This window comes from Emydura macquarii, unplaced genomic scaffold (genome assembly GCF_026122565.2).
Source record: "Emydura macquarii macquarii isolate MOO-44397 ecotype Brisbane River unplaced genomic scaffold, CSIRO-AGI_Emac_v2 contig_527, whole genome shotgun sequence".
Taxonomy (NCBI): Eukaryota; Metazoa; Chordata; order Testudines; family Chelidae; genus Emydura; species Emydura macquarii.
Genome location: NW_027130664.1, coordinates 75454 through 97757, shown reverse-complemented (window position 1 = coordinate 97757; position 22304 = coordinate 75454). Strand labels below are relative to the sequence as shown.

General features: G+C 44.0%; 2 protein-coding genes across 6 annotated transcripts in view; one reads left to right on the top strand and one right to left on the bottom strand.

Annotated features, from left to right (window-relative positions):
* LOC137147238 (GON-4-like protein) overlaps positions 1 to 7072 on the bottom strand; it is a 47815-nt gene extending 40743 nt beyond the window's left edge. For all 5 annotated transcript variants that reach the window (XM_067539137.1, XM_067539135.1, XM_067539136.1 and 2 more), the window contains exons 1-4: positions 7005 to 7072; positions 6234 to 6812; positions 2940 to 3161; positions 315 to 508 (exon numbers count right to left, since the gene is read on the bottom strand). In XM_067539137.1, coding sequence (XP_067395238.1) covers positions 315 to 508; positions 2940 to 3161; positions 6234 to 6786 — 969 coding nt within the window. In that variant the 5' untranslated portion in view covers positions 6787 to 6812; positions 7005 to 7072. The remainder of the gene's footprint in view (positions 1 to 314; positions 509 to 2939; positions 3162 to 6233; positions 6813 to 7004) is intronic.
* Positions 7073 to 7490: 418 nt separating this feature from the next.
* The window catches only part of SYT11 (synaptotagmin 11), a 31836-nt gene continuing 17022 nt past the window's right edge, over positions 7491 to 22304 (top strand). The window contains exons 1-2 of the mRNA XM_067539146.1: positions 7491 to 8655; positions 20517 to 21340. Coding sequence (XP_067395247.1) covers positions 8622 to 8655; positions 20517 to 21340 — 858 coding nt within the window. The 5' untranslated portion in view covers positions 7491 to 8621. The remainder of the gene's footprint in view (positions 8656 to 20516; positions 21341 to 22304) is intronic.

Here is a 22304-nt window from a genome sequence, read left to right as displayed (position 1 = left end):
AGGAGACAGACTAATTACATAGAATCATGGAAGATTAGGGTTAGGAGGGACTTCAGGAGGTCATCTAGTCCAACCTCCTGTTCAACACAAGACCAACCCCAACTAAATCATCCCAGCCACGGCTTCATCATGCCGGGCCTTAAAAACCTCTAAGGATGGAGATTCCAAAGTTTGTGGATCGCTACTATGTTTATCCTGTTTATAAAATCCTGTGCAATCCCATAGGCTAACCTCAGCCTAGCAGCACTTTCCCAGGAAGATACACAGAGTCTACTCCCTTTTTCAGTACTGACATACATCTCCACTCCACTCACATGGAGAATATTTCGCACATTGACGACTGTCAAATTGTGCTGTTTCGCTCCATCTTCTAAGGTGCGATCAAGCATGTCATCTAGTTTGATGTCACAAGTCAAGGACTCCTCTTCTTGGCCTCTCTCTTCACGTTTACGTTTGGTTGCCTTCCTCCTCCTCTTCCTCCTCTCACGTTCCTCTCCATCTTGCTCTTCTACAGATTAGCAATAAACAATTCAGTTTCAAAATACAGAACTCGAACTCCAACTCAGGCACGGGGACTGTCTAGAAGCTAGAATACAGCAGATACTAACAGGTTCTGACACACTGCACCCTCATGTACACCCTTATGACGTAATTATGTATCATTCATGTTCACCCTTACAGTGTAATTGTGTATTGTTTAATGCAAAGTATGTCATGTAAGATGTTTTTGGAATGCTCATGGCATACTAACAATATTGTTATAGTAATGTTTGTTGCAATGTCATGTGTATGGTTATGAGGCTTCGCTATGTAATATTCCCAAATATGTGTTTTATGGCTTGAGACAGATCTAGGCAAAACTCTACAGAGCTGAAGGGCAGTTCGTGCCTCACTAAGACATGCATAAAACAAACCAGCTCTTCCAGGAACAAAGGACCAGCCTAGGTAACAATAAAAGATCAAAGGTACTCTTAAGTGAGCCACCCCCCTTTTCCTTGGTCAGCTTGGAGCCACAATAAGGTAATGTTCACTAACTCAGGACATGGATGAACCCATACAACAGGGGTTCTCAAACTTTTTTCCCCAGGAACCCCTCTGAAAATATTTCAGGCTGTGATGAGCCCCCCAAAAAAGTGACAACCTCCCCCCATACCATGCCACCCTTACCTCTGTGCTGCTGCTGGGGGTGCCACTGCCTTCAGAGCACCCAGCCAGCAGACACTGCTCTCTGGCCACCCAGCTCTGAAGGGCTCTGGCTGTCAGCCATGCACAGAGCTGACAGTCACAGCCGCAGCATGTACAGGGGCTGACAGCTCACAACGCCCCCACTCCCTCTGAAATAACCTCGCAACCCCTTGAGGGGGTCCTGATTCCCAATTTGAGAACCCCTGCCATAAAGGACATTGTTTGTCAGCTAACCCTGAAATGGGGGGCGAGGCCCCTGAGAGGAACAAAGGAACGTGTTAAAAAGGGGAGACATTTTGCTGTTCACTCTCTCTTCCACCTCCATCTGTAAACACCACCAAGCAACTGAAATGCTGCTCCAGGGGGGAGCCTGGCTGGGAAGGAATCCAGCCAGCCTGTGGTGAAAATCATCTAAAACTGTAACGTTGCTAAAAGTGTTGAGCTTAGCTTACAATGCGATTTGCTTTTGTTTCATCTAGGTCAAATCTGACTTATTTTCCTCTGATTTATAATCACTTAAAATCTTTCTGTACTTAATAAATGTGTTTATCTAAAGCAGTGCATGTGGTTTAAAGTGCATTGAGACTCCATTTAAAGTAATAAGGCTGGTGCATATTAATTTATTTGATATATTGATGGACACATGAGCTTGCAGTGTGCAGTGAGCAGCACTGAACATTGTAAGACAGTCGTTCCTAGGGTTGCATCTGGGACTGGGGGATCATACCAGTGCATAATCCCAAGCGTGGCTGGCTGAAGCGCTCACTCACTTAGTTGGGAGCAGCTTGCTTGCTGTAGGTTGTGTGTGGGCTGACCCAGGAGTGGGGGTTCACACAGTGGAGCAAAGTAAGATGGGCTTGAAGAGGGAGGAATTGGCTGACATAGCAATACACCAGTCCAGATTGCAGTGGGGAATGTCACACAAGTCTCATCTGCCTACTGATCACGAATAGGAACCATGAGTCACCGAAACATTGGTGTTTTGAGCTGCTCCTATGCATGTTATAACTAGTGGGGTGAGGAAGCAGTGGGTCTCAAATTCGCTCTGGGAAAGCTGGATTCCATTTTTAATTATGGTATGTGGGCTGGAATATAAATGTATAACTACATACAACCCCCAATCCACACCAGACTCAGGCTGACGAGTGCACTGATTATACTCTGTTCCCATTTGACAATTTCCTTCACAACCACGAGCACTAAGAACATATTTTTCAAATTGAAGATTCAGATTCTGAACAATCTGAACAAATCATGGGGGCCACAAATACACCAAGCACGCTAGGTATTTGACAGCTATGCTCTAGTGACTTCTCAGAGCTGTCATACTAGCTACCTCCCTTCCTTTTGAAGGAGTTGCCAAGAAGCTACCACGCAGTCAGGCTGCAAATCAGAAAAGTCCTGGAACCCTGCACCAGTGGATTAGAAAACTTATCAGACTTAACATGCGTCTCAAACCTAAATATGTCACTGACTCAAGAGAAGAGAGGAGCAGCATCCAAGTTCTTCTCTTAGGACACCAGTGTTTGGGCACAGACCATGCAGGGATCAACTCGAGTTAGTTTCAGAACATGATCCTCACTGGGCTCATGAGGCTTAGTCAGCTACTGAATTACAGTGCAGAGGTTTAATATTTAATTCAAAATGGCTGACCCCAAAGGCTGGATTCCTACCAGTTTTGTGCTTCCTTTCAGGAGAAGTTCTAGTTCTACTGTGTCACCAAGTCACAGGTTCTCCTCATGCATGATACTTACCCAGTGGAATAAATAGCCCAATATCCTCAGTTTCTTCATTAGTCTGCTGGAGCTGCTCCCCCGCTTTGGTGTTTTTCAGTGACTTGATCATGGCAGGAACTTTCATTGGCAGCTGCAAGGAACTACTCTCTTGGGCCAGTTGTTTTGGGGAGTGGTTGTTAGCTGCACACAGGTCTCTCTGCAAATCGACTTCTACTTCTGTATGCAATTTAGGAGATTTCCCTGCAAAAAGCACACATTAGGCTCATTTTGTCCACAGGTGCGTCTTCACAATTAGCTTTTCCAATAGTCTCTTTTACACAAACTATGATCCAAATACAGTAGGGATTTCACAAACCGTAGACCAACACAGGGGTTCATGGGTTCACTATTCAAACCTTGTGAACTTCAGGAAAATGTCTCAGCTGGGCTTCTGATGCTGCCTCAGTACTTCTACCAATCATTTAAAAAAGTAGACACCTCTATAAGTTGAACAAGTAACCTCCTGGATTTCAATCACAAGTGTTCAGATGTATTAGAAATCACAAAAAGAAATCCTTTAGGAAAAAATAATGGTTTCTTTGTGCTTCCTGTGATATGCTGTGTTTCGGAGGTCTCCCCTGCCGCTTGATGTCACAAAACCCAAGTTCCGTAATACATCAGTATAAAGTTTTAAACTTGCATTACAGACTAGGGAGGGTCTTGCTAGGGATTGTGGTGGCTTCCAATTACAAACCCTAACAAGAAGGATCTAATCTTTCACCTGCCTGAAAGATTAATACTCTGAGAATGAAAACACAGGCACAACTCACGCACAAACCACCCATAGCATGAAGTATTTAAAAGGATATTTGGCTGCACTTCGGCCAGGTTTTACACAGGTCTGGATAAAAAAAAATGTAATCGTTAAAAGTAATGTAAGAATGACTATTTAGCTAGTAAGCAGTGTAGTTGTAATCACGTTGGTGCCAGTAGATTAGAGAGACAAGCTTGCCTCTCTCACCAACAGAAGTTGGTCCACTAAAAGATATTTCCTCACCCACCTTGTCTTTCTATTTAGCCAGTATTTAGACACCACTTTGAAGATGCAGACATTTGTTTTAAAGATAAACTTAAACGATAAAAAGTATTTTACACTACACACTACCTATGACACTTACCGATACAAGATATCGAGTCCAACCACTTAGTAGGTTGATAAAGATTAAACTTATATGGATAATGAGGACATCAGTTACATGGGCCAGGATAACGAGGAGGTTGTACACACCCTAGCTTGTGTAGACTGAGCTTATTGCACACACCCAGGGCTCCTTGCTTCACTCTATTCTACTTAAAGTCCCTGTGTGCAACCCTCCTGTCTCTATTTCAGGGACTCCCTGCAACTTCCCCCATCCCCATGTCTGGTGCTGTGTCCCCCCTGCCCATTCTCCTCTCCCCCAGTAGCAGGATCTCTGTGTCATCCCCCCCCTCTTCACCTCAGAAGGGTTGCCCATTCTCTACCCCCTGGCAGGGGCTCTGTGCATATCCCCATGCTCATCATATCAGAGTCCATCAATCCCCTCCACCAGGGGATCTGTGCACCTTCCCAGTCCTCCCTCTACTCATTCCAGGCTCCCCTATTTGCTTCCTATAGCAGGTGGTCTGTGTGCACTACCATTAACCCCTTTCTCCCACATTCCCCATTTTTTCTCCATGCTAGGGACTCTGTTACCTCCTTCCCACACCTGGGTCCTCCAATCTTCCACGTGTCAGGGAGTCTGTGGGCCCCATTCCCCTTATACCAGGGTTCCCCATCCCCGCTCCATACCCTTGCCAGGGTGTGTGTGCACGCCCTTATTCTTCACTTCCCCCCATGGCCTGCAACTCCCATTATTTTTTCTGTCTGGGTGATAAGTTATTCAGGGTATCAACACATTAAATTCTATCGGTAAAATGAGATGGGGTATTGTTATGCTGAAAGGTGTTAATGGGTGCTATCAATCAGCTGTTTGATATACAGACTACTGCAGAGGTGCCTGAAGATGGCAGAGACTCCCATGTTTCCCTCATTTTACCCTTTTCCCATGCTCCCCAAAATCAACAGGCCTGTTGGCCACTGATGCCTAGAGCATTCTCTGAGATTTTGGAAATCATGGTAAACAAGCGTTCAAAAGCTATCACATTACAGAGAGACAGACACAAATGCAGCCAAGTTGAGCATAAAGCCTTTGCAGACTCAGCCAAAATTGTGTAAGGGATGTAAAACTCAATGCTTCAGGACATAACTCAATCACTAACAACATGATATTAGGAAGAAGCTGCCTCTAAAGCATCTGTTACTGTCCAATGTCAGAAATACATCTCAAGTTCTCCCCCAGTTCCCTATGACTTTTCAAAAATAACTGTCAAAACAAAAGTATGTTTACCAATTTCCATAATACTTTAGAATGCAAATCAACCAGGATGCTCACTGTTATACGCTCAAAAGTATTAAGTGTTCCCTTATCTGATCTTTATCAATAGACAGGAAGTAATTTATCAGATCAAAATAATGCTTCCTCTAGTCCAATATCTTGTCTCCAACTACGGCTGATACCCAGATATTTCAGAAGTAGATGCAAGAAATCCTGTAAAGGAATAATCTGTCCATAGAATAAGTTTCTTCCTAACCCCTCAGTAAATGGCTGGCTTATGCCCAAAGCACCATGGTTTATGTCCCTTCTAAAAGAAACTGTTCATTGTACCAAATATAACTGTGGACATTCTTATCCCTGTAAACACATGATCTTTTTACTCTTATTAAACTTGAACCTAAATAATGTCTAGTGGCAATGAATGCCACAGATTAAGTGTTGTGAAAGTTACTTCCTTTCATGTTTTAAATGTGTTGACCTTTCAATTTTATTAGATATTCTTTTATTCTCTTTGACTTTTTAATTCTTTGGTTTTTTGCTCTTTCTTAGGAAGATCTTCTGCCTTGGAGAGAACAGGAAAGTGGTTCTAAGAGCCAAATTGTACCGGTCTCCTTCCTGACAAACACCATTGCTCCCAGAATTAACAAAATGTGCAGAACACCACCACTTAATCAACTGGTTTCTGCTGCATCCCATTCCCCATCCTTTATCTATCTATATAATAAGGAACTAAATTTCAAAACTGTTGAGCTCTAGTAATAACAGCTTAAATCCAAGAATTTATATTTCAGCAGGTCTGAAAATGAGACCCAACATTCTTTGGTGCAAAGACCTAAACCCCTTTCGTTTGTAAAATACCTTGTGTGCTTCTGCTGCTGTGTGAATAATAACTGTAGCAACCCATATCAAATTATTTTACCTTCTTTAGTTAATTTTTTATCCTTATCCTGCTCAAGAAATTCAGTTGAGGACACAGATTCTTTTGTGTTCTGATGACCTTCATCACTGTCATGACCAAGATCTGATCTAGGCTTCACTGTGATTGTTTTCCCACTCCGCAGGAAAGTTTCCACTGGTTCTCTCCAAGACCTTTGGCTACAAGCTTGGGAGGTCTCTTTTCCTGGGGTTAGGTTTCCCCTGGAGATTCCACCATCAGTGGCTTCCAAAAAGGGCAAAACCTCATCCTGTATGACATCAGTGCTTGCAGAAGAACATGCAGGCTGTGCACCAGGCTTGTCAGCAGTTGACACAGGCTGAGCATCAGTGCTTTTGCTCACTCTCCAGTGCTTTGATACACAGTCCCTAAGTTGGTCAATGCCACTAGGATAGGAAGACGCCGGTTTAACAAGCTCTGCGTTGGAGAGGAGAGCTGCACCCTCCTTGTGATAGCTCGAGTCGACTGAAGGATTCTGGGGCTCCACAGCAATAGCTCTTCTCTTCTTGCAGGGCAACATCTTCAACGAGTGCGACATTCTGCTACCAATTCCCCAGCTCCACGCTGAAAGTACAAGAGCAACGTCTTATCACACCAGAGACCATCCCCGGACATGAGACCAGGACCCAGATCTTTCCCCACCACCCCTCCCGGGCGGCCCGACCTCAGCGGTCAGACCCACGATCCGGAGAAGCGCCTGGTTTACAATAAAGGGCAAAGCCGCCCCCCTCCCCCCATAACGGGAGCGCCACGAACCGGGAAGCTGCAACCCCCATGCCGAGCGGACTCGTCGGCTCCATCTTCCCGAGCCCCGTCCCGCTTCCTCCACGGGAAACGGAAATTACGTCCGGCCGCCGCGGCCGGCCACCCGTGAGGAGAAGAGTGCGCGCGCCGGCACCGCCATGTTTGTTTGGGAGCAGAGGAAACCGGCCGCCATGTTTTCGGGCGGAAGGTAAGTAACGCACCGCCCGAATTGTGCGGGGCATGGGCGGCGGGAGAGTACGGCCGCCATCTTTATTCGGATGGGGGCGGGGGGCGTTAGGCGTCGCGCCGCCATGATTGCTATTCAGCCGGAGCTGAAGTCGCCCACGGTTGTTGGGTACGTGGGTGAGCGCTCGCCAGGTTTGTTTGGTGACCAGAAGGTGCGCGGCACCGTCACGTTCGTTGCGGCAGAGCAGAGCGCTGAGGAGCCGCCATGTTCGTTGTTTTCTGTCTCTATCTGCACCGCGCTAGCAGCGTCTGGCCGTGGCGCTGCATTCACTCCGCCCCACGCGGCCTGCTGTGGGAAGGCGGGCTCCGTAGGAACGCAGCCCGCAGCCGGGCGGGAGCCAGAGGGCCGGAACTACTGAGTCTGCGCCGCGCCGGAGGCGGGGGGAGGGGCCCTGTTACACACGAGGGGCCCTATCCTCGGTTATCTGGTAGAAACAGTTCCGCGCAAAACTGGTCCGTCACTGCCCCCTGGCACGTCATCACGGGCCGCTCTGCCGCCCCCAGGCCAAACCGAATCGGTCTTTACAGTGCTGTGTGCGTCACTGAGTCAGCCCAGCCCGAGTACAGCTGGAAACGGGCAGTGAGTGAGCGAACTGCACAGAGAGGGCCTGTAGGGGAGCCGGCTTCTTCCAAATCCCAGGCGAGAGCGCCAACCCTGATCCTCCCTCACTGGGTTTTAAATCCTTGATCTCTTTCACGCACACACTCTCCACCCACCCTCTTTTGCTAGAATATCGGCTTTATTGCACAGCTCGGTTCATTGCCCACAGTTTGCTGCAATTGGATGATCTGGTATGGGACATATCCCCATCCAGATTTGCGGGATACACCCCTCCAACACCCAGTGCAAGATAACACACACAGGGAGAAGACGAGGGGGTATATCGCCATTCTCCAGCCGGGGCGGGGAAGACACTTCAGTATATATTCTCCCCGCCCAGTGCTGGATGCCCTGCCTTCCTGGGTTCTTCCACAGTATACACCCCAACGTGGGATAAACCAACTCCCACACCTTGGCTCCCTGCCCCGGTTCGCGGTGGCGTACACTCCACCACCTCACAGTCCTAGTGCTGCATACACCTGTCTGTCAATGTGGGAATCGGCTAAGTGAAGCCACAGCAGCCACAGAGAGATGTTATCTCCCCCTCAAATTCACGCAGTTGGGTTTGGCGTTTGGGCGGAGTTTCCCCCGGTGACATCATAGAGGGGCGGAGCTTACTCCCCTGATCTTTCGGTGTGGGCGGAGCCTGCGCTGCATCAGGACCAGTCGGCAGTGTCTGCATCCTGGGCTGGTAGCATCCTCAGGGCGGAGGCTGGTACCGGAGGAGCCCCCCCGCACCCGTACAGGATCCCGCACCCCGACTTCAGCTGTTCAGCTGCACCATGGCTGAGATCGCTAGTGTCCGCCCCGGCTTTGGTGAGTGGGGCTAGGTCACCGGGCCCTGCCCAGCGCCTGCCTCCCCCTGTCGAGACCAGGCAGTGCCCAGCACTCCCCTCCCCCGTCGAGACCGGGCCGTGCCCAGCGCCATTTCCATCTCCGAGACCGGCCGTGCCCAGTGTCCTGGCCCTGCATCCTGCCCGAGAAGACGCCGTGCCCAGCACCATCCTATCCCCCTTCCCATTTGCGATTGGGCCCTGTCCAGCACTTGCCCATTCCGTAGTCCGGGCCATACCCAGCACCCCTCTCCGCATGCTTAGGTCTTAACGTCCACTCCAGAGCAACACGAGCAGCGGCCACCTCCGGCAGCCTGGGTCTGTGCCAGGGGCTCGCCCAGGCCGGTGCCAGGGGCAGGGATGCTGCGAAATGATTTACCAGATTCCGAGAATGTAAACTCTACATTTGGGAATGGGGAAACAGAGCGGAGGGGGGGGAAGGTCCCTGCTGCCTTCCCATCAGGGCGGGTTGCAGTGGGCCCCTCTTCTCCTGTCTTGGGTGGGTAGAATGCAGTCGAGGGACTCTACCCACGCCTGTGGTGGCGGGGAAGGAGGCAGCGTCTCCCCCTTCGCTTCGGGGCACAGCATCAGCACTGAGATAGCAGGTTGGGAGGGAGGCCGGGACTGGAGCTGGTGCTGCACTTCGGCCTGATCGCCATCCCCGCGGGTTGCCGGGGAGCAGATGCGGGGAGCCCGGGCTGCAACGCAGCTATGCAGCCGCTGCTGCCTAATGGCTTCGAGCGGGATGACGTGATGTCTATTCCGGGCCAGGCAGCGCCCCGGCCTCTGGCTGGAGTCTTTGTTCACGACTCCCTGGGGGGGCGAGACGACTCCGAGGGGGCTGCTGGAGCAACATAGCTCCCCGGGTTCAGAAGCAGATTCTAGCCCTTAGTCTAGGCTGGATGGTTGGAGCATTTGCCTGCAGTCTGTACCAGGATACTGGCAGGGTGATTCGGAGGGAATCTAAGCAGTGTCCCAGAACTGAAGAGAGCGGTTCCCCACACCACATTCTGGAAAAGGTTGCCCTCTGTCTCTTATCAGTCTGAAACACTTTCTACTCAGAGCAGTCTGTTAATTGTGTGTGTCTGGAGAGATGCGTGGAGACTGTAGTGCTGGGAATGAGGGACCCTGCCTTGGGGCAGGGACACATTGTTTGTGTTTTAAGAAGCTTAATCCCTTTAGTGAATCACGAAGTATAAAATAGGCCGAAATTATGCCTGCTCAGTGTTATTGTCTGGTGCACATTGTACCGTATATTGGCGGCTGTGCATGAGCAATAGGCATGGCTGTTGGTCCCCTGGGTCACCAACAAAAATGTTTCTCTTGACTTTTCTACTGAGCAACATTTTAAATAAAAAAGGAAATGTTAGCAATTATTTTTAAGACCACAGGATTTGCCCATGTAGCAAATGATGGAGGGGGAGGGGGTGGAGAGAACCAGGTGAATATGTGGGTTCTCAGGAACACAACCTACTCCCTCTCTTTCCTCTAAATTTCAATCTTTCCCTTTAGGCCACTCTTGAATGAGGCCTCATGATTAAAAAATGGTTGCTACGTTTCCTTTTTATTCTCAGGTGTCATTTAAATCTCCGCCACACACATACATCATTTATTATGGTTAGCATACAATGTATCTATTTATATTTACAACCTGTGCAAATCACTGTGGAATCGAGGTGCTGTATACTTGCACAATTTCACCACTTATAAATGGTACACTATAGCAACATCATTAAAGAACCCTCCAAATATAATTAAAAACAAAGAAAATTAAAAGTGACACATTCTGCCTTTAAATATTTACGGAGTGGAATTTCACTTTTGTGGGGCCCTTATTTTAAATTAGTACTAGTTTGGTGCCAGCAGAGGGCTAGGAGCTTTACAAACAAGTACGAAGACAAAATCCCTGCCCTAAACAGGTTATTCACTAAACATATTTTAATGTTTTATTCATGCTGTATAAGTGTTGCAAACTATCTATCATAATGTTTTATTCATGCTGTATAAGTGTTGCAAACTATCTATCATTATATGCAGTGTCGTTGTAGCCACCCAATATATTAAAGACACAGTGGGTAAGGTAATATCTTTTATTGGATCAATTTCTGTTGGTGAGAGAGACGAATTTTTGAGCTTACAAAGAGCTCTTCTTCATGTCTAGGAAACTTATTCAGTGTAAGGTGGAACACATGCTAAACAATCTGTTTCACTTTATATTAGCTGTGACATTCTGAGGAAGTTTCCCAGACCTGAAGAAGAGCTCTGTGTAGCTTGTCTCTCTCACCAACAGAAGTTGGTCCAATAAAAGATATTACCTCACCCAACTTGTCTCTCTAACAATCCTTATGGCACTCTTATGAAGAAGCCATCAAAGCCTGCTTCTGCAGATAGACCAGAACATGTTAAATGGTTTAGTTGCCAGCAGTCTTTCTTGTGTTGTGCATTACCAAAGTACAACATTCTGCATCGGGGACATCCAAATATTTGTTTGTGCCATTATTCAAAGGTCTTATCTACACACAGATTTGAACCAGTTTAACTAAAGATGTGTTTTTTAAATAAATTTATTTGAACTGATGCAAAACCCTATATGGGTGCTCTTAAAGCAGTTTAAAAATGGCTTGTATTAATTTAGGTTACCTCAGTAAGCCCTTAATAATGTTCACAGAGGAGTTTGCATTGGTTTAACAAAATGCATTTAAAATCCAACTTTGGTTAAACTGGTACAAGTTTGTGTGTAGATAAGGCCTAAACACTTCCACTAATACTAATTCTAGTTAGCTGTGTAATGGACAATTTAGTTGTTACAACCTTTCAGAGCTAGAGAACGTCCTTGGCCTCCTACAGTACAATTGTACACTTGTACAGATTGTCTCAAAGTACTTGGTCCTTTTATTCACATAGCTCAGCACCTTTTCTTGTAACAATAAGTCTTCCCACCTCTTCTATTTCTTACTTGCAGAGAACTTATAAAATAATCTAAAATAAATTACCCAGATTCATAAAGGTATTTGGGTTCCCACTTCCACTGAAATCACTGGAAGTTAGGAACCTAATTACCTTTGGGGATCTGGGCCAACATCCATGACTTTCATCTGGTTTTAAAGGCTAAGGAGGCCTGCCCCCAAGTAAGAACTCTGAGGAGGAAAAACTCTTTGCAACATATAAACCTGAGGCCTGAGTCGCCACTTTTACTCCATTTGTATGCCTGTGTAATTCCATTAAAATCAATGGTGTCATATCAGCATAAAACTGGTGTAATAGAGTGGAACATCAGGCCCCTTTTGTGTGCCAATGTTACCACTGAGATAATAAATAGATTATCTTTTATTATGCTTCCCCCAGTGGCTTCAAGCAAGACTGGCTTGGGGGCCATTGTGTTAGGCTGTATACAAATATATAAGAGGAATTCCCTACCTTGAAGATCTTGAAGTCTAAACAGCAAGAGAAAGGGAGAAAGGGGCGAGGAGGTGGAGGAATAAAACAGACAAGGCGAGTGAACAATATGATGGTTTGAAAATGTCATGTAGTTCCATGATCTCCTCTCCTCCAGTTTGGCTGGGGATTTTTGTTTTTGATTTGTTTATCTACTTATTTAGTAAGTAGTGCTTTCTTAAGTGGGGATTAACTGATCAGAAGGATGAAAGACAGAAGTAGAGACACTGAAGGGAAGCATCTGAAAGGGATTGGGGAGGGAAGGAAAGGAAAGAGCAAAGCACGAGGGGCAGAAAAAGTGAAGAAATTGTTTGAGGGCAGTTGGAACAAACTGCTCATCAGCAGATAGGAAAGACTGTTCAGAATTAGCCTTGATAGGAAACCCTACTGCTTCTGAATGCAGAGGTCATCATTTGGTTTCTTACAGGCTTGGATTCATCAAAGTAATAGCTTTCATTTGGGGCTTATTCACTTGAGCCTTGTCTACACTAGAGAACTGTACTGTAGCCACTTACACCACTATAACTGCACCAGTGGTCAGTAGGATGCAGTACATCCACACTAAACATCTTGTTTTGAGTGCACAGGTGCAGTGTATTTGCTGCTGCATTGTGTGTACCTATACAACAGTTACTGGCATGACTCCTAGAAGCTCAACAGGATAGGTGCATTAATGAGATGTGGATCTCCTAAGGTCCACAGTGTCTGTGCTCCCTTTCCTGGCCCACACTTTCTAAAGTGCACAAGAGAGGAACCTGATACCGTACACCGCCTGTGATCCGCATCTCCTTAGACACATACCATGCCAATCAGGCCTTTTTACTGCTGTTTCCAATGCCTACAGGTACACCAACTTCTCCTTCCACCCCCAAAATTACCAGAAGTCTGCAGGAGTGGGAATAAATGTATGCACATCTTAAGAAGCATATAGGAATGATTCCTAGTTTCTGTAGACTTCTGTAGGCCCCTGGTAGGGGAAAGGAAAAAGTACTCCTTCTATTCACCTTCACATGCACCCCAGAAATGATCAGAATTTAAAATAGGATTGTATATTATGTGGATAATAAACACATCCAGAGTCACAACAGCAAATTTTTTAAGGGATATAAACCCTCATGATTCAGAGCATAAGCTAACCTCTAATTAATGTGGGTTAAGCAACAGCTTTTCCTATAGACAGGCTGTTCCATAACTGCCTCCTGAAGGATTTCTTGGCCCATCTTCTGAAGCTGTTGGTACAGTCCACTGTTAGAGACTGAACTATATGGACCACTAGTCTGAGGCAATCTGGCAATTCCTATGTACTCAATACACCAGACTGTGCTCTCCCTTGTGTAGTCCTCTGGAGGCAGAGTGGGAGCCTTATGCCTGAGGTGTGCAAGGGGGTTCCTGCACTGTCTTTGTCAGGCTGTAAAGTTATTTCTTTTGGCCAGAATGCTTTTATAGTTCAGGCTAAGGAAGTAGTTTATTTATAAGATTATAAATAGGGACTTAAAACTTTCAGAAAGAAAAAGATAGCCTTTTCAGCTGAGTCTTTTTAATTCCTGTTTGCAACCAAGAGATGTGGGGAGGGTTGTTTGAAAACTTGCAGTTGGGTTTTTCTGCTGCTTTTGAGGATTATACAGTGTTTTGAGATCAGAATGAGTAGGGACAGGGATTTCAACATTTGTCAGCATCCTCTTTGCATTTGTCATGTAACTTGTAACATCTACAAAGAGTTTAACTGTAGTGATTTATACAGATAACCTGTTAATGATTATTTGTCTCTCTTAAAAGAAGATAAGACTAGAAAAAATCCTATGTAGGAAGCAGAATCCAGGTTCATATGGAGGGAACGGAGTATTAGAAATAAAAACAAGCAAAGACATGTCTATTGAACTGTAAATGTCATCTGTGAACACTGTTCATTCTAGTTATTCTAGTCACAGTTCATGGGACCTGAGGCCAATTTATTACTTAGGTCAGTTACCCTTGGGAAGATGTGTCCAGTTGCAGTCTAAGACGACTATTTTTGTCTAAACAATAAGGGCAAAATAGTAAGAGGATACAGATATTGCTATCCTGAGAGAATTCAGGATTTTCATTCAGTCCACTAAATGTTAACCTGTTGAGTTAGAATAACTATCAAATGACACCCTCCTTATTAAGACCAAAGAGCATTTAGAGATGAGGAAATGAAAAATCCAAGATGTTCCATACCTTTCCCTTTTACCACTTTCAAAGTTGCCTTGTTAAAAAATTGGGTCCGACTATTGTGTGTGGCATAGAATGAAAGTCAGTGCAAAAGGTTAGTTTTTTCAGACTCTGCTGCCCATTACTGGTTATGATTGTAACAATGCAGAGCTCAGGCTGATTTCTGGTATTTAATTTTATTATGGAAGTAGTTTGTGCAGATCTCTTTGATGTGTTGTAGGCCAGGGAGGAAGAAAGATGGGATTGAAGGCTTTTCCCTAATAATTCATTTGATGTATAATGGGGATTTGAGAAACAGCAAACCATGACTAGCAATGATGGGTGAATCTGAAACAGGTCAGATGATTTGTTCAGATAACTCCCCCCCATCCCTCCCAAAAACATGCTTGGTTGCACCTCCTGAAGTTTAATTTCTCTCTAGCTCCTTCTCTTCACGACCACACACAGAGTTCCCTACCTTTGAAAACCCACCCAGAAGTTTAGCTCTACACTAGAAAAACTTCATATTTCCAGCACTTACTGTGATTGTAACACACTTTGTATCCACACACAAGTATTTGCAACAGCCCCCAAATACTGCCAGCACTATTACAATTGTACTTAACTGGAGTCAGGGTCACGCTATTGTACCCTGCATTGAATCACTGCACCTTTTGGCTTCAGCTATGCTGGCATGTTTAGATGTAGATCTCCATCATTAGAAGCTGTAATGTATACAGGGCTCAAATGGTTTTTACCACCATGTTGTCTATCTCTGAATGGATTAGGATAACAGACTGATAAAAATTATTTAACCCTGTCTACAGCTTGCACTATTGCTACCATGACTTGTGAATTATAGCTGCGAGGTTTATTACCATGTTATAATGAATAGGCCCTCCTTACAGTTCCACAATCTCTCTTACAACCTTTTTAGTGATCACACAGCAACGGCTCCTGTACCCTCTTCTGAGCTACAGTAGCTTTTAGGACTTAAGTTAGGCCAGCACAGAGCAATTTGATAAGCTAGCATTTTTAGGTGGTTATCTTGTACTACAAAATGTCAACTTTAATAAAATAAGGTCTCCAGCCCTTTTTGTTTGTAAAGAAAACCATCAACATGTGAATGGCGTATGAGCCTCTGCAGTGATAGCAGCCTGAGCTTGCATGAAATAAAAGATCAAATGTGAACTACCCTTTTCATCTTAAAGGGTGTTAACTCAAGTGCCTAATAGTTACAATTTTAATGTCATCATTGTTTACATTTCACTGATGATCAAAGCATGTAAGAAAGAGGGACAAAGCCCAGAGCGCCCAGGGATGTACCTTTACCTATGCTGAGGAGCCTAGCATTGTCTCCAGGGTATTCAGGATCACTTTTTAATATCTGCACAATCTACATTGAGTAGTGTCTCAGTTCAGACACCTCATATGTGTAGAACTTGGAAGAAGAATATCACCCCCCCTCCAGTTCTACTTGTAGAACTTCTTGTGTAATTTTATTTATACAAGCTTTCTGTTGCATAATGTGGAAACACATGCGATTTTAAGTCTTCTTGTCGAAAAAAATAAAATAGTTATGTGCAATGCAGATGCCATTATATTACACAATACTATTTTATGCACTTAAAACGGGTAAATTGATATGGTTAACATTTCAAGTATACTTGATTCAGCACCTCTTCAACTGTAGACTGCTATTCTTGCAACTCTTGAGTTCTCAAAGTGGGGGAGCGAAGGAAGGCAGGCGCACTGGTACTCTCCCAAGAACTACCCACAACTTACTTCATATTTCTGTGAAAGCAAGATTAGATTGTGCAGGTCTTTATAATATAATCATTCCTTTCCTGTCTTACCTGTTTTGATCAGCAGTGAAATAGTTATCTGAATTATTATGAACAAAGATGGTTCACACCTAGGAGCTTTATTTCAGGCTGATTGCCAACTAAGGGTCCTTGTTTACAGTAACCATCTTACTGAAAGGCTTTTTACCGTTGGTAACACCAGTGCAGCTCCACTGGTGGGAGCCCGAGTGTAGACAATGCACTGTCAGCAGCTCATATATTTACCAACATGTCATGTTTTAAACAGGTCTAGCTGACAACCTGAAACACCAGTGGCTGCTTGAAGCCTTGTCTATCCTAGTGCTTCAACTGGAGGAGCTGCCACAATGGGAAATTTTGAGAAAGGGTTGTTTGCAAACATAAGAATGTAGGTACACTGGAAACATTATGCATAATCCAGAACTTACATTATAGCAGTTATTGGCAATGATACAAACTGAATTGGTGCTAAGCCATTAGTGTAGAAAGGGCTCACCACTGTGTCATGAAAACCTATTTTAAAAGATTTGCAAGACGGTGGTTAAAAACTCCTGCACTCTATCCTTGGTAGGACTTACACCGTTATCATCACTGCCCTCTGCACCATTGGTGGCAATGGCTGTAAAATGAGTACTAACTTTCCTAGTGTAAACTAAGTCTAGAGACTTATTTGTGAAAAACAAAACAAAAACACACAGAGATTCTGGGAGCATAAAATGAAGTTCCAGGGAGAAGTATCAGCAGCCTGGGCTGTCATGAGCTAGCAAAATTCAACCTCTTAGCATGGTGTGATAGGCAAGGATTCTAGAAATTTGTTTGCCATAGAAAAACACGGATTTTGTGTTTTTACAGATACTCTTTAGTTTTTATATTTTGTGAAAAAATAAAAACGTATACAGTGAAACCCTGATTATCCGATCTAATTGGAACCGGGGCTAGAAAAGACAACCAGAAGAATGGGTGGGGCTTGGGCTGTCAGCTTAAAAATTATAAATAGATCAATAAAACATTGTGTTCAACTGATACCCATATATATATTGGCTAGGGAAACTAAAGTTCAGTATTTAATTTTAATCACAGAAAAATGTGGATTTTTATGGTTTTTTTATTGGAAAATTTTGGGTGTTTTATTATAGATAACTAGGATCCCTGGTGATAGGCAACCACAATGTATGGTACTGCAATGGCTGGAGAGTTCAGACATACTGAATAGCATTACACTAGCCAGGATGAACACGCTGCACCATGACAAGTTACAACAGTTCAACTGAACTATTTGCTTGTAATAATGCAAATCTCAAATCCAGATAGAGCTAGTGTGTCTGCTAGGACTTCAGATTGCTGTTTTGTGCAAAGTTTTTGGGCTTCCTCATCAGTCAGTCTCAGTGCATGAAGAAAACCAAAGACCAAGATAACATAATTCCCATAACCCATCAGACCTCAAGAGAACCTACAAAGGCACAGGAACCACTGGGGGATGTCATTAGTCTTCTCTACACCAGTGCCAAGATCAGTTCTGTTTCACTGGTGTTGGGCTGACACCAGTGTTTAAGCACAGCATTATCTAAGCTTACTCAGAGCATATCTAATTGATACAGTGGTTATAACACAAGTGGCAGCTGGGGGCTGGATGATCCTAAGGATCCTAAAATTGGTAACATCAGTGGAGCTGAACCTGTGTCAGCAATGGTGGGAAACATTTGCTACATCTCCCCAGTATAGACAAAATTATAGAGAGGCCTAGAAGAACCTGAGATGAGGTTCCAGGGGGACAGGAGAGAGAGTTTTATAAGCTGTTTGTTCAAAAGCACTTAAAGCCACCTCATGTAAAGTTTTGACTTTTCTGTGCCTCAGAGATGAGAAGAAAACTACTAACATTGCAGCCGCTGACAAAAACCTCTCTTCCATGTTAGGAGCTTTCCCCTTCAGGCTATTTCTATTTGCACTTTTCAAGTTCAAGTCATTTATTTCCAAGAACTTGTTCTGTACACTACTTACTTGAGTTGTAGGTGTGTCTGTGTTCAGGTTCTTCCTTCTATTTCTTTTTGTAAGCTGGAAACCAGACAGACTTGGTGCCCTCACTACATGCTGTCTTTATAATAATATACCAAAGATCAGTTTTGCAAACAGAAAATTATTGGCCTGTCTGCTAGAGGTTAACACAGGGAATTATCACTCTGACTTTTCATTTTTGAAAACCAAAATTATGTTAATGAGATCTCGAAGCTACCAATAATGTGCTAAATCTAACTACTTAACTATCTAACTATTTAAATCTAACTATCTTCTGGCTAGTTCTTTTGAATTTTTCTTTTATAACTGTAACAAAAATGTCTGACTTACATATCCCCCCACCTGTTGGTTTACTCCAAGAGTGCTCAGTCAGATCTCTGATGTCCAGCTGCAACCTGTCTGCCCTTGTCTCATTCCCTTCTGACCAGGGAGGCATGGTGTAAGGCTGCAAATCTCCCTGCCTTACACGGGTGATATCCCCAGCAAGCCCGTCTGCCTAAAGGCCAGCCCATATGTTGCTTTCTCTCAGAAGACAATTCATCTTTTTAACCAGTGACCACACAGATCTTCCAAGCAAACACATGTATTTGTAAGGCAAAAACATTACAGGGAAAACATACAAAATAAAAGTTCCTATATGCATGATAAAAGCTTACCAGAGGTCATCCATCAGTCTTATGGGGTTCTAGTAAGCTAAAGTCCTTCCAAACCTTCCTCAAGAGGGGCCTGTCTATTTGCTAAATCAAAAGAAAGCCTTATAGCAATTCAAGCTCAACGTGTTCTCTTCAGAGTCAATCTTCAGGGTAATCACCCCTGTACAATTACCCCCTTACTGTTTTTAGGTCCTGGAGGAGCTGTGATAAGTCTCCATCATGTAGTAGAACATACCATACATAAACCCTTAATACATTTCATACAATGGACCCCAAAGATACTGCATGGGATTGCAATATCTGTCACAATTAGAATCACACAAGCCTGTAGCTAGGAAAGCAAAGGTAGTGAAGCAAGAAAATGTGAGTCATTACCCTCCTAGAAATTTTTGAATAGCAAGTGCAATTTCTTGTATTTTAGAAGATCCTATTTCTTAGGAATTGCAAATAAACTGTCATTGATAAATTATATGGGATATCATCCATTATAAGATGCATTTGTCTAATTTTTTTTAAACCTGAGGCCTGCCCTAAGCAAAGATAGACAACTCAATGTTTAAATCACCAGAAGCCCTATCTACACAAATCCTTTCACCATTGCTTCCATTGGTGAAGATGAACTGGTGGTAGCGATGGTAGGATTTTTTCTTTGGGGGGTTGATGAGGAGCCTAGTGAGCCCCCCCCTCCCCCCTTAGAAATCCTTCCTCTCTCTGCAGCCAGTAAGATCTGGAAAACAACAGGCAGTGACACTGAAGAAGGTGTGGAAGTAGAGAAATTGATTCTCTGAATAGGAATGGTTAACAAAGAAATAAACTTTTTATGAGACACAAAGTAGGGGCCCACTTGTGGGCATTTCATATCCCATGGCACTCTTCTCAAAAGTAGGGATGTTAGTCCCAATGCGTGGTCGAATTCTCCAAGCAGTCTCACTTGCCTTACACTCTTGAATGGTGTTAGTATGCACTCTTAGCTAGCTACCGGCATTTAGTGGTCAATGAAGTGATTCCTCTATATGTATTCTGAAAGGCTCATGAAGTACTATGGGATCCTTCAGGATGAAAATCCTTATGTAAATGGAAACAATTTTTGTAAATTTTTAGTATACAAATTACAATGGTCAGTCTCCAAAATCTATATCAGATCCCAGTCTCTGAAGGGAGGTTATAATCCTTACAGTCAAACATTTTAGGGCCAAAAGGTCTAATTTTTAAAATTACTTAAATTTGATAGAACTCTGGATTCTAAATAGGGTAACTACTTATTACTCAGTCTCTGATATTAAAATTGCAACAGGTACTATTATTAAAGAAGCCATAAAATGTGAGCACTCCTCTTATGGACCAGGAAATTGTAGTTCACTAGTAAACACTTTTACTAAAGCTGTGCTGACATTGATGATGATGGCACAATGGTACATGACACTGATGATACAAAATGGATTTGAGAGAATAAGGCAATAAACATTTTGAAGATGTTATTAAGCAAAATATAGGGCATCTATTAGTGTGGGGAACTGACTCACACATGGAAAAGAACAATTTTAAGGAAATAATTTCAAGCTCCTAAGGAATTTCTGTCACCAAGATAACTGAGTAATAAATAGAACATATTCACTTGATAGGTTCACAGGTTGTACTAGGTTAGGGGGTATTTTCTTTAATTAGAATAACATGCTTTTTAAAATCCTATATGGACATAGTAATCCTAAGGGACTGTCTTATCCCTAACTGTTTTGTCTCCTTTGCAGATGTGTCCCCGATTGTGGCTGGGCTTATTGGTGCCACAGTTCTCGTCGTGTCTGTCTCAGTAACAGTGTTTGTGTGGACATGCTGCCACCAACAAGCAGAAAAAAAGCACAAAAACCCCCCTTACAAATTCATTCACATGCTGAAAGGCATCAGTATCTACCCAGAGACCTTGAGTAACAAAAAGAAAATTATCCGGATCCGTAGAGACAAAAATGGCACTGTCAAGGACACTGGAAGGGGAAACCTTTTGGTAAATGCTGCAGAAGCTGGATTAGTGGGCTCTGAGAAGGCCCCAAATGGGATGAATGCAACCCCTTGTATTGACCAGCTCCCAATAAAAGTGGATTACGGAGATGAACTAAGTCCAGATCAAAGTATCACTCCAGGTGGGAGCAAAATCTCTTCCCCATCTTCCCCAGAAGATGATGTCTTGCTGGGAACACTGACTTTCTCAGTGGACTACAACTTCCCAAAAAAAGCATTGGTGGTGACCATTCAAGAGGCCCATGGGCTGCCAGTGATGGATGAGCACACTCAGGGCTCTGACCCCTACATCAAGATGACAATTCTTCCAGACAAAAGGCATCGAGTGAAAACTCGTGTGCTGCGCAAGACCCTAGACCCTGTCTTTGATGAGACCTTCACCTTCTATGGGATCCCATACAGCCAGCTCCAGGATTTGGTGCTTCACTTCCTGGTGTTGAGCTTTGATCGCTTCTCTCGAGATGATGTGATTGGAGAAGTCATGGTGCCCCTCGCTGGGGTGGATCCGAGCACTGGAAAGATCCAGCTAACCAGGGAGATCATCAGAAGGAACATACAAGTAAGTGACCTACCTCTCTGAGTTTGGAGAGACACTTCATGCACTATTCCTGACCCTATGTAAGCTGATCCCTAGTCAGGCTGAGGTTTTTTGGTGCAGATGGCTCAAAATGTCTAGGGACCAGGAATACAATGAACCCTTATTCATGTGTTTAATTCTTCCTTGCTATAGTCTCACAGATGTCATTGGGAGCAATTGTAACAGAAGGACTTGCAGGATTGGATCCCAGGTTATTTATGTTTTGGGCCCATGTCCAAAAGTCGCTATGAAAATGGTTTCAAAGTCAAATACCCAAAGAAGCACTTGTCTTCTCTTATATTTAGTGCCTGATAATCACATTTATCATTTAAACCACAGTGTTTCTCACAGCTAGGTGTCACAGCTACAAAAGTGACTCACAGCATCTCACTAACCAAAATAGAGAAGTGTGGACCATAGCAGCCAGGAGGGAATTTTTAAACAGCATCTGTGAATGCTGGTTGCTTCATGTAATTTGCTGCTGTGTATATGTCTGTTATTTTCAGTTTTTGTTTAGTACCTGTCATGCAGAATTAGAAATAAAGCATACTTGGGTAAGGAAATTTTGATACACGATTTGTTTTCTTGTACATTTCTGAATTGAAAGTAGTTTAGTATTGATTTCTTGTTATACATTTTATATTTAATTCACCTGGGCCTGAATGTACAAAAGGAGTTAGGCATTGTGACACTCATCATCACAATGCTTAACTTTTTGGTGCCTAGAAAATCACTGTAATTCACACAGCCTGAATTAGGTGCTTAGGTTCCTATACAGTGAATGGGGAGAGCTAGGCACCTTGGATTGCGATTCACAAAGGCCAGCATGTTAGGCAGGCAGCTGCTTAAGCTATCCAGTGGGAGATGCTGATGAGCAGGGTATATGCTAAGCCCTGTCCTGTCTCAGAGATAGGCACTGGGCTGCAGGTATGCACCTACCTCTGGT